Raw genomic sequence first — 13,342 nt, 5'->3', positions numbered from 1 at the left:
TGGTGGAATAATATGGGTTGTCTAGTCTATTTTTCCATGAGATGTTTTGTTGTTGATATTGTCCTTTCCTCGTATCGACGTTTTGCTACCGGCATTGATTGTTTTGAGTCTACTGATGATTTCACATACAAGGCAACCGTTATCCTGGTGAAGGTTCTCTTACTGTAGACCCGTTTAGTAGTCGTACATTTTGCCGTCGTGAGATTGCTAGCCTTACATACAACCCTCCTCCTCTCACATCATGAGGCAAGGACTATGCAAATCGCGAAACAGACAAACTGGAAATAAAAGCAACCAATTGTGTTTTTCTCTAGGATATTTGTAGTCACTGGGTTTTTTCTAAACTTGCTTGTTTTGAGTACTTCAAGATGTCTTTAATGTCACTTGATGCGAACCGTCTTGTAAGTTCCGACAGTAAACGTTATCAACAATGGCATGCGGAATACCTTAACTATGTAAATGAAATGGAAATGTGTAAAATAAATAAAGAATAAAACAAAATATTTTTTTTTGAAGTGATAGGAAGGGTTACGCCAACTTATTTTCATCTTTCTGCAATGTTCTAACAGATAAATTGATTTTATGTAATATTTTTTCCAGTTTATATATAGACATGAATATGTCATTGTAAATACTGGTCTATGAATTACAATATTGGTTTATTGCGTTCTAAATTTTGTCAAGAAACATGAGATCTTTATCAATTTTGTATTTTCTATTTTGAATAATTTATGAATGGTATTAGCCCAAATTACACTGTTTGTGATTATTATTTTTTTCACATTCAATACAGCTCTCATTATCGACGAAGATGATGTAGATAACAATACAAAATAAGTAATTTAAACTTTCATTATAAGTGAAATTGAAAATTGGATTATTTGTCGTGCCTTTATATCAATTTTAATTTCTGAAATATTTTCTGTATTGTAATCAATGTATTTTGTGCTGAGAAGAAATCAATTACTGCATATAAGTCATTTACAACTCATATCAAATACAATGTTGAGAATATATATAACTGTTATTTCATCAACGTAAAAAATTGCAATGCACAATATACACAGGAGCTGACATTAACAAGCATTCATCGGTAATAGGGGAATCGCAATTAGTCAAAAAGGTAAGAAGATCTTTAATGAATTATGACGTTATAAAAGAAGGCGAAATATCAATATTGGTTTTAATTAACAAACGAACGTTTTTACTTTTTAAAAATATTTAAACGGATTTGTTGTGGGGTGTGAGGTGTTGATAATTCGCCTATAATATCTACGATTGAAACGACTGAATAGTATCAGCTACTATACAATACTTTATAAACATATATATAGAGAGATTAACTTGTGTAAATTAATAAGCCTAAGTAAAGGAAATCTTTACTTTTACGCTCAGGCATATTGATGATAGTCAGGCAACTGAATATCTATATTTCAGTGAGTGCTTGCATATCATACAACAAATTAAAATTAAGATACGGAACAAGAGGTTCTTCTACTATCTGACTTTTCTTTAATGTTGACACTGATGGTCGTCTTCAAACTGAAATCTATAACGTGATGATTAAATAAAGACAACAGTAATATACCGCTGTTCAAAAGTCAAAAATCGATTGAGAGAAAACAAATCCGGGTTACAATCTTAAAACGAGGAAAACACATCAACTGTAAGAGGAAACAATGAAATAGCAGAACACAGAACGGCAACAAAAAACAAACAACAATATTTCAGCTTTCCCGTTTGTCTAAGATCCCTTTTCTCTTCAGAAACTCTGTCCCAACACGTAGTTTGTAATATCTCAAGATGAACATTCGGTAGTGAATATTTAACTTCTACAGATATATTCACAAGGGTCTGACTATGCACAAAAACTGATCCAAGGTATAACGTCATCAGTTTTACAATCAACATTACGAATTGATGTGAGCATGTGTTTAATTACTCACTAGCGATATGTTTTGTTGGTGTGTTACCTATTTAGTCCCAAAACAGGTCGTCTAATTTAGGCATTTAACGGTTGCGCATTTTGTCAATTGTGACATTTTGACTGCTTGTGTATTCACTGTCACCTCATCCAGTCTTGATCCTTTTGGCGGACATGAAACTCCCTCGTGTTTATTTATGCTCTGAATGGGTTTATTCGATATCAACATCTGCTCACAATTATTGTCGTTTGTTGGTGTGGTTCATAAGTATATAGATGATACAGTTGGTTTAACTGTTTGAATTGTTTTACACTAGTAATTTTGAACCCCTGTGGCTCTGTGACGAAGACCGTCATTTGACTAATAATATTTACCTTTTACATTTCGTGAACTGGATCGAGAGTTCTCTCATTTGCATATCTTCCTAATATTTACAGTCATGATTTGAATGACTGGTATGTCCTATCGAATAGAGACAATATGCAACACTTGTACAAAATAAGATTTTACTATGCATACATATTAATCCATGAAAAGCGCAATTAAATTGGTCTTTATCAAGCTGCCTTATGTTCTAAAACTTCACATTTTTATACGCCCGTCAAAATTTTGACGGGACGTATTATGGTTTACAAATGTCCGGGTCCGTAAGTCTGTCTGTCCGTCTGCCTGTCCGGCGTAAACATGTCGCACCGTTACTTGAGAACTACTTATCCAAATTTCATGAAACTGTATATAGCTGTTTCTTATAATGGTCAAATGATCTGTATACTTTTTGGTGAAAATAAGATTAAAACTTTTTGAGTTACGGCCCTTAGTAACTAAAGCAGGGGTGTGTTTTTTTTTTCACATCTCGCACCGTATCTCAAAAACGATTTTTGATTATTGCTTTAAACTTTACACACTTCTTTGTTATATTAATCTTAAGATCTGAATACTTTTTGATGATGATTCAAAATTTCATTTTTGAGTTATTGAGTATTTTGTAAAAATGGGGGAGGGTTTTTTTACATGTCGCGCCGTATCTCAAAAATGATTTTATGATTGTTGCTTAAAACTTTACACACTTCTTTTTTATATTAATCTAAAGATCTGTATACTTTTTGGGGATGATTCAAAATTTTATTTTTGAGTTATTGAGTATTTTGGATAAAAGGGAGAGGGATGTTTTACATGTCGCGCCGTATCTTAAAAAACAATTTATGATTATTGCTTACAATTTCACACATTTCTTCTTTATATTTATCTAAAGATCTGCATACTTTTTGGTTTTGATTCAAAATTTTATTTTAGTGATATATAGTTTTTTGTAAAAAAAAAAGGGGGGGGGGGAGAGTTTACATGTCCCGCCGTATCTCAAAAACAATATATGGTTATTGCTTTAAACTTTTTCAGAAACTATTTATGATTATTGCATAAAACTTTTGCACAAGTCGACGGGCGAATCATGCGCTCATGTCGTAGCTGTTTATTTAATTCAGAATTTAAGGTTCTTCTCACTCAGCCCGATTTTTCGGAGGTTTTTTTTGTCCCTTTTCGTCATACAGTTAATAAAGTTTCTACACGGAAGACGAGATAAAACGAGGTAGTAGTAGAATGAATTATTTACAAGCGTTTCATATCAGCCTTGCAAACTAACTCCGATGGATAGAGACCTTAGCAGCATAGTACGTGTCATATCTGTTCAGAATTAATTGCATAAATTATTCCTGAATTGTTTATTTTTTCAGACTTTTCCATATAAAGCTTACAATCCTAGTATAAATATTATATGTGCTTACGTATAGGTTATTTATAAATTGCAGGCTTTGCTTCAAAAGGCAGACATACTGTACCAGACTCAAGACTATGATGTAGCATACATCTATTATAGTAGAGGTCACAAAGTTTATCCTAAAAACAAAGGCTTTATCGAAGGAATGAAGAAAACAGAGCACGAAATCGGCAAATTCAAGAGAGGCAAAGGTATATTGTTATCTATTTTTTTAATAATAAAATGTGTCAGTACTGATCGAGTGCCATATTTGTATGATTTGTCAATAAATGCATCTGTGTATAAAGCTTGTTTGTGAAAAATTATACGATTATGTTGTTTTCCGCTGCTTTTTCAAATTTTGTAAATGTGAGTAATAAAACCATACCCAAGTTTATTAACCATCTTTATCAGAATAACAATTTTGAGATGAATAATTTTTCTCTATGTTGTTTTCCTTTGTTTGTTTTAAAATAATGCATATTTGTTGCAGATGTAAGCATTTTCATTCATTGCAGGTAAAAAGCAGAAACTGACACCAGCTGGGGATCTCACGTGTCTTATACACAAAGTGGTGCGTATATTAGTTTGATCTTATTATATCTATCAAGACTTTCAGGTAAACAAAATGCATTCTTTTCCCTGAACAAAATAAAAAATTAGAATTAAATGGAATGTTTGTATAAAGAACATTATAGTTGTGCACTGCTTAAATATATAAACTAATTATTCTCAAATGATCAAAATATGTTCCTAGAAAGTTAGGCAAGTGCCATGGTCCTTGAAAACAACAGTTCATTCTCAGTATCTAAGTGACAGGAAACTAATGGTAGGAGATATCGAAATATCTTTGAAAAATGTGGGGTAGAGTTGATACTCGAACGAAGCCAGAAGCGAAATGACAAGTGAGTGGACAGTGAAAAAATATGGTATACGGAATAAGTACGGTTTCAACCACAGTGCACTTGAATTGTAGCTAAATCTTTATATGTGTTCACTTAAGTTTGTACACAAGATAATTTGTACCCAAAATTATTAGATATTTTTACAGAAAAAAAGATACATTTATTCAACTTCATTTGATAATTCAAGCAAACAACATCAAAGGCACTGTTTTTTGTAAAAGTATGGTTATTTTTATGTTCTAAATTGATATAGGTAAACTGACACGTTTTGACTATCTGTTATAGATGAATGATGAAAGTTATATGCAAAATTTACACCGATTGCAAGTATTTTAGTATATTAAGTTCCTAAACGCTTTTTTGATTGACATTTGTTAATTTTTTTGTACAGCCAGACCCAAAACCATTTAAGTTTCACCCAAAACAAGACAGACAAGTTAAACATTTACCAAGTGCAACTTTCAGTAGTAGACCACTATGTCAATTAATCAGGATCCACAAAACACCAGCTATCAGTTTGATGAAATCCGTATCAGTTCCAGACTTAAATGATTTATCAGATGATGAAGATGAGCTGCAGGATAAAAGACCGGAAAGTAGACTAGTCAAATCAACCATTGGAGAATTTTATGATGATAAAAAGTACTTGGAAAAACTTGCCATAGGAAACAAACCTTCTCGTAAGTAGTTTTTTCAATTCGTACTGTATATTCAAAAGTTATTATTCTTTAAGTTATATTATTGTGATAGTTAAATCTCTTATTTATTTTTGAAGAAAACCTTTTTTCTGCCCTTTTCGTAATATTTTTTCAATATTACGATGTTTTGCTAGGCAAGATATTGCAAACTTTTGCATAAAAACCTCTATATTTGTCAATATGTTTTTCAAGGTAAACACGATAGATATATTACTCACGAAACGCATTTTAATGCTCCTAACCTTTTATACAGTATAAAATTATATTTTGTACATTCATTTTCTAGGGAAAATGCAGACATCTTCTTTCCCACCCATATTCTACTTTGCGAAACTGTTGTAGGTGAAATTTCATATTATTGGTTACGTTGATGATGCCATTTTGGATTGTTTCGTTGCATAAGTGAACTATTTGCATACTAGTATACATTATATGAGTTTGTGCATCAATGACATGTTTGGTACAGAACAAGATTAATTTTTATCATAAAAAATATTTTTTTTAGGTTTTATCTTGCTCAATTAAATATACGAAAATAGTCTTAAACTGAATTTTCATGTGCGTATTCTTATGCGTTTACTTTTCTGCATTGGCTAGAGGTATAGGGGAGGGTTGAGATCTCACAAACATGTTTAACCCCGCCGCATTTTTGCATCTGTCCCAAGTCAGGAGCCTCTGGCCTTTGTTAGTCTTGTATTATTTTAACTTTTAGTTTCTTGTGTACAATTTGGAGTTTAGTATGGCGTTCATTATCACTGAACTAGTATATATTTGTTTCGGGGCCAGCTGAAGGACGCCTCTGGGTGCGGGAAGTTCTCGTTGCATTGAAGACCTGTTGGTGACCTTCTGCTGTTGTCTGTTCTAAGGTCGGGTTGTTGTCTCTTTGGCACATTCCCCATTTTCATTCTTAATTTTAGTAATACTTTGCAGTTTAGAAATTGAAAAACGATTTATTTCAATTTTAACATTTGGAACATAAATGTCCAAAGTGATGACTTCCAAAGTGTTTATGTAAAAAGTATGTCAACCTTATTCATGTAATTAAAAAACATTCTCAAAAACAGCTAGAGCAACCAAGATAAAGAAGAAACAAAAGGGGGAAGCAATTATTGAAGAAAATGAAGAACCAAAGGAAGGTGAAACAAATGAAAATTACATTTTGCCCGTGGAAGACGAGAAAATTAACTCGCCGAGAAAAAAAGATGACACACCGAGAAAGAATGACTCACACAATCATAATGAACAGGAAAATGGTACTTTTGTGTGAATAACATGTTGAAAATCGTATAAAAAACCTATCCTTCACGTTGTTCTGTAACATATCTGTGTATTTTCTAATTTGATAGCACGATTGGTTTCATGATTCTTTGACCAACCAAAACATCGATGTGGAGTGTACTATAACGTCACCGTATTTGTTCAAAAAGACAATTTGCATTGCTATTTTTTGCACTTTTCCCCAAAAAAAACTCTTCTTAACAATTACCGCACAAATTCGGTTAATTTTTTAATTATTTATTATATTATCATATATTCACCCAAAAAACGTTTTGTCACTTATTTTTTTTATCGTTTTGATCAAAGCAGTTGTCGAGCGGATATAGTGAGATACAGGGTAGGTCATCGAAGTAATAAATAAACAGTTCTAAAAAAAATCTTGTCATTGTTTATATGAATGAAATATCAGAACAGAATTGCAACGTAATTACCTTTTTATGTGAGTGAACTATTAATCACACATTTTATTTTGAAATTATTAACTTTTTCATGAAGTATATAAGATTTAATTTGTATTGTCCTGAATCGAATATTTAAGAGGCGAAAGATACCAAATGGAGAATCATAATATATAAGTCTAGATAAATCTGAAAAATTAAAAACAAACGAAAAAAAAAAAACACCAACCAAAGCCAATAGAACGCTGCAAAAAAGTACAAGCTGAAAAACACGAACACCCCCACTCTAAAAATAATGAGAATGTGCTCAGATGCCCTGACAGGAATAGAAGATCCCATTCGACATATGTCTAACTTTTTTTATACGACTGGTGCACATAAAGGTGTTTTAAACGCAAATAAAACAAATGGCACTAAAATGTATTTCATTCATCTGTTCTTCCAACAAAACGAACAGCATATTTCATTCATTCATGAACAACAAGCTATTTATTGTAGGTTCCCTTGTCAAAACTTTATCATTTGTTTAAACAGGTTTTTTTCTTTTATTTAGCACCATTATGGGGAACCCCTTTAGAAGCTATTGCCAACAATGCTTTACACTTCCTGTTTGATAGAGTTACCTACTGGGATCGTTTAGGACCACTTCCACCACCACCTCCTCCTAGGAAGGCCAAATCTAAAATGTCAGGAAGTACGATGTCATTAGACTCTGTCCTCACTGTGAACACTTCAAATTCAAAGATAACAACTAACTCGTCATATATCTTTGTTGATAAAAAGCCCGTTCCAACATACAGGCGGAGGAACTCTCAAGTCAACATTCAACTAGATCCAAGTAAATTAAACTTTAATTTTAGATCAGTACAAAGTGAGAGGGAAATCAGAAAGATGTCAAGAATTCCCGAGGATAATGAACTATTTACAGATTCACCATCTGGGTTTGGGGATGCGACTCCGGAAAGCGCAGGTCAATCAATAACTGATTACATAAAGAAAGAATTGGAACACATAAGCGAAGGTTTGTTTGTTTCTTGTGATATTTTAGTATGTTGTATCAATTCAAGAAATACTAGAACTAAATTTTAAATATTTCAGTTTAAAAGACTTTTCTTTCAGATCTATGCTAGGGAACATGTTTTTTTTTATCAATGGATTACAAACACAAGCGATCTACACGTCAAAATGACAGCAACTTATTCCTGTACAATACACACATCTCTCAAAAAATCTTCTATGTACTCTTTTGCCAATTCTACAGTGGTGCATTGTTATCGTTAAATAATTTAATTTTGAATATACAACGTCTTCTGATTGGCTAATAGTGTTTTGTCTATCAGCTCATATACATAATTTTGTCATGTGACCGTGAAGTCATCAACGTGTTTTCATGATTTATTTCGACTTTAAATAGAATTTAGAATTGAATTATAAGGAATGACTGTAATATTTTGTCTCTCTATTCGAAATAACATAAAAAAAAATGTGGTGCACACTTTAAAATAATACGCTACGCGGGTTATTCAGTGAGTACCACATTTTTCATGTTATTTCTTCTTAAACAGAAAAATATTAGTCATTCCTTAAATGTCAAAGTCTTCAGATGCAACTTTTAAAAGTTTCAAAATCATAACTTAACAAAAGTATAAGAAATTAAATTATTGTTTAAGTTGTGTATTATAATGCAATGCAAAATTTTAAATGATACGATATACACTAAACGTAAGTAAAATCTTATGAATTTATTATTTTACTGATATTTACTGTAGGATATAAACTGGGATGGATACAAGAAACAAGCAGTAGTTGTGACAACTGTTTACGATTACTGGAGAAGTATTCAGAGGAGGAAGTTCCTGATATACACGAGCTGACTGCCATTTTACATAGTTACCGTGGTAACTGTGCTGTACAACGTCGTCAGTTTGACGAAGCCTTAAAACATCACCAAAAAGATTTGTCTATTGGAGAAAATTTGTAAGTATTTTACAATCACGACTTTTGAATCTCATACATTATTTATCATGAGTGAATAATAAATAGTGTCTAATACAAAGGTCATGTTTGTATTGGAGAAGATCTCATTTTAAAATATATGTTTCACATCCATTCGTAGTTTTACGAATGATACTATTTGTATTGTTTTTATCAAAGTCAATATATATTTAAAATACACGTTCAATAAATACTTATTAAAGATACCAGACTTATAAAATGATACGACAACGCTAGTTTTGTCAACAAGTTCCTACTCCTAATAACGCAACAATATTTCTCAATTTCGGAGAAAAAAAAATTACTGTACAATCGTGTCATCATAAATATAAGGTTCAGATAGGTTTTTCTGTGTATCAGTTTAAATTATATGAACGAAACTGTTTTCTCTAAGAGTGAATTATATACTGTATGAGCACTTCGGTTTGATGTGTTAGAAGTTAAATATTTAAACAGATATTCATAAACATTACGTTCAAAAATGCCTTTTTTAGACCTGATAACCTCATATTGATGTATATATCAATGAAATTGATGATAGTTTACTCTAAGGGTGAAGCATTTTCCACCCGGTGAGCGCGCTTCGTCTTACTCCAGTCTTGGTTTTTTTCGCAGTATTGGGGTTAACATTTGAAATAGTTTCGTTATGTTTCCTCCATATATCATTTGCCTTTTTGTAGTGATGTTAGATCAAGTAGACATAGAGCATTGGGAAACATTGGTAGAGTGTATATGTTAAAAGGGAAACATCAAAAAGCTTTAGAAACGTAAGTACTCTATTAACTAATGTCTTTACGTCACTAAAAATAAATTTAGCTCAAAGGATCAATTATTTAATAGCTTCACATAAAATATTTACTTTGTTTTTGCTTTCAAATTCTTTACTGTTTTCATAAAAAATTCGGGTTCGGTTTTAAAAATTCTTCACTAGCGATTTGAAAAGAATTGTAAAAAGTGATGCTGTAAAAATTGTATAAAATTTCCTAATCAAGCATCGGATTTTATTTTTTTTCTCCAGAGCTAACGAATGTTATGCGATGATATGGTTTACTTCATTGGTAGAAAAAAATTAACAATATATTTTCAAATGGTTAATTAAGTGAAAATACCAGTCTATACATAAAACACACGACAATATATGATATATATGCGTTTCTCAATCAAGTCAATTCGGATCAAAATCTTCGTGAATTCGAAATTTGTAGATGTATTCTTTGAACGTTTGTGAAATGAGCCACGTTACCATGTATTTTATTCTTTCATAGACTGACAATGAAAGCACCTCTTTGTAAATCTGCTAAAGATTCATCCTCGTTATTTCACGAGATAGGCAATTGTTTCCTAGTGCTGTCTAGCTTTCAAAATGCTAAAGATGCAGCGAGGAAATCTTTACAATGTGCAGAGGAATGTGGAGATAAAAATTTACAGCTACAAGCATGTGTTCTTATTGGTTTAGCCGAAGGTAAGAGAACGATTATATTACAAGAAGTGTTCGTATTTGGTTTGCTGATACACCTGTTAAAAGTATCTCAATTAGATGATTATCTTGTATTTGGATTGGCATCTTCTTAATTTTTACTTCATCGTTCATACAGCAAACGTTTAAAAAAATGAATTTTTCAAATGGTCTCAAATGAGGTGTTTAACAATAAAATGATTTGAAGTTATCGGTATTATAGCAAATGAACTATACACCTCACAAGCTTATCATTAACTATCAGAAATAGACAAACATAAAATCGTTAAAAAAGTTCTATCCTCAAACCCCTTACAGATTTTTAAAGATGTAAACAACATTTACGAGATGCAACACAACTGTGCAAAATCTTGGGTTTTTTTTGGTATTTGTTAATGATGCTATATATATTTTATGGTATATAACATTGCAAGACGCACAGACAACACCATGGCAACGTAAATAATCAATAGGTAGCGATGTAATGCATAGAACCTCTTAATTGACCCTCTTGAACATAAAAAAAAAATCTATAATGTTGAAATCGTTTGAAATTAAGAAATTAAATACCGCTGCTTTTTGTTTCGGTTTTTTAAACCTATCTGATCATGCAGGATGTAGAAAAAGCTCTATTTCTTTTTATTCCAGTCAATATGAAGAAATACAAAGATGCTCATAAATCGTTTGAAGAAGCCTTGACACATGCTGAAGCGTTAGGTAGGTACATGTGTATTGCAATACGCCAATGTTTCTCTATTATTTCATGTTAAGGTTCGAAGCAATAACAGGTTTTACCCTATTATTCGTGTATGGTTTTTTTTCAATTTGTTTATATTTTCATGTCGATATATCTTATAGATATGTATGTTAAAATACCCAAAACTAATTTTCACCTTGGATTGAAATATGGTTTAACTGCTTGTTTATAATAGACCTTAAGCAATACAGTTTTAAAGGTGCATATCAATACAAATGTTGAGTGCTCTAAATTTACTCAAAACTTATATTATTGCCATGTTTCAAGGACTCAAAAAATATGTAAGTAATCGGTCGTCCTGCAAATTTTAAGAACGCCATCTTGAGTTGGTTAACCGTTATGGAATACCTGTTTCTCAGATTGAGACGGATATGTTACAATTTTCGAAACCACTATCCCTTCCTCTTTTCCTCGGATGTAACTAATCATACTACTTACTTATCGCCGGATTTGTACTAACATAAGCAACACGACATATAACAAATGTACAGCAGGATACGCCCCGTCTTTGGTTTGTTCGTTTTGCTTGAAGTCTTCAGTTTTATTTGTTATGTTTTGAAACTGTTGGTATTTTTGTATTTTTTTTTCGTTTTTTTGCCATGGCGTTGTCATTTTGTTTTCGACTGATGAGTTTGAATATTCTATTTGGATCTTTCCTCTATTTTTTACGATAATTAATTTTGTTCATAATCTTTCGCCGTATGTAAAGTCTTTGTTTATTCCTGGATTTCTAATCCTTGCGTCATCGGCTATCCGACGTCGAACAATTCAGCGAATTCTTTAAGTTTACATTTGATCATCAGACATATAAATCCTGACATGAATTTCACTATGAATCACTCAGCGAAATATGTTTTATCAATTACCATTTCAATTATTGATAATTTTTATTCTACACGTAGGACTATATGATAAAAATACTTCTGAAATAACTTTCAGTTACTGTAACTTATATACAAAAAATACAAAAAAAAGTGTCTTCTTATATCATTTCATTATTATCACATATTTCACTTTTCATAATTCAGTTTGATTTGTTGTCTCACCTCAGATATGTAGTAGGATTTTTACTATGGGTGTATCTGTTATTTTCCATTGCATTACTTGAGACTATGAGATTTATTTTAAACAATTGAAAAACTCACTGCTCATTTTAATTTTAGGTGACAAGAAAGCAGAAGAAGCCATGAAACATGCTCTAATCGACGTCAACAAGAAAATAGCTCATAAACTCAAAACAAAAACTAGCCAAAATCGGACGAATGAAGTCAATCAACAACAAACTATGGTTACCGCCGTGTAGATAAAAATGGAAAAACCCTCAAAAACACAAATTAGTGCTAATATATTTGTTATAATGATTGATGTATATACCAAATGGCCAGTTTGAAAGAATGTAAAGGGTCAATAGTCGTATAAGAATTCATGTGATTTATAATCAGTAATATTTTCAAGAATCTCACAATGTGTAAAGTGCTGCATAACTTTTTGTGAATACACACACGTGTTATGATGATTGATGTATATACCAAATGGCCAGTTTGAAAAAATGTTAAGGGTCAATAGTCGTATAAGAATTCATGTGATTTATAATCAGTAATATTTTCAAGAATCTCACAATGTGTAAAGTGCTGCATAACTTTTTGTGAATACACACACGTATTGTTAAAAAAAAGCCAGTCACATACAGTCGTATAAATTGTACTCTTTTTGAATGGTCCATTTTGTACAGAAAATCATTCTTTTGTTGTATAACTATTTATTTATTAACTTGTTTGTTATGTTTATATTTGATATAATTAAATAAAATTGTATCAACGAACTGTTTTAATACCAAAATACAACCGGAATGTAGAGGCTGAAATGTTTTTATCCTTGCGTTCGTTACTGAGTTTCATTGTACAACCACTTTGTTGTTAAGTATTGCATTCATTTCTCTTCCCTCCCTTTTTCATGATCAATGGAATAACTAAATGCTCAAATAAAAATGCTGAAGCAAGTATGTTGCCCGTTTGTGAAATCTAAGAGTATCATCATTCATATTCGTACATTCGTTCCAGCCGTAAAACAAAATCCGCCGTTTATACTGTGCTAATATGAGTCTTTTACCATACATAATTCTTTTCAGCAATCGTTCTTTATTACGAAATAACATTGAAAACAACATGGGGAAAAAC

General features: G+C 31.7%; 1 protein-coding gene across 4 annotated transcripts in view; it reads left to right on the top strand.

Moving 5' to 3' along the window:
• Positions 1-12,987, top strand: part of LOC139511834 (outer dynein arm-docking complex subunit 4-like) — a 28,661-nt gene extending 15,674 nt beyond the window's left edge. For 3 of the 4 annotated variants that reach the window (XM_071298945.1, XM_071298947.1, XM_071298948.1), the window contains 10 exons: positions 3,731-3,890; positions 4,197-4,252; positions 4,975-5,263; positions 6,346-6,534; positions 7,511-7,978; positions 8,727-8,934; positions 9,633-9,719; positions 10,218-10,414; positions 11,057-11,125; positions 12,329-12,987. In XM_071298945.1, the coding sequence (XP_071155046.1) occupies positions 3,731-3,890; positions 4,197-4,252; positions 4,975-5,263; positions 6,346-6,534; positions 7,511-7,978; positions 8,727-8,934; positions 9,633-9,719; positions 10,218-10,414; positions 11,057-11,125; positions 12,329-12,468 (1,863 nt within the window). In that variant the 3' untranslated portion in view covers positions 12,469-12,987. The remainder of the gene's footprint in view (positions 1-3,730; positions 3,891-4,196; positions 4,253-4,974; positions 5,264-6,345; positions 6,535-7,510; positions 7,979-8,726; positions 8,935-9,632; positions 9,720-10,217; positions 10,415-11,056; positions 11,126-12,328) is intronic. The other variant, XM_071298946.1, reaches the window with a different exon arrangement.
• Positions 12,988-13,342: the final 355 nt, after the last annotated feature.

Source organism: Mytilus edulis, chromosome 2, assembly GCF_963676685.1.
Source record: "Mytilus edulis chromosome 2, xbMytEdul2.2, whole genome shotgun sequence".
Classification (NCBI taxonomy): Eukaryota; Metazoa; Mollusca; class Bivalvia; order Mytilida; family Mytilidae; genus Mytilus; species Mytilus edulis.
Note: the sequence above shows the minus strand (reverse complement) of the source record. Positions and strands in the feature narration are given on the sequence as shown.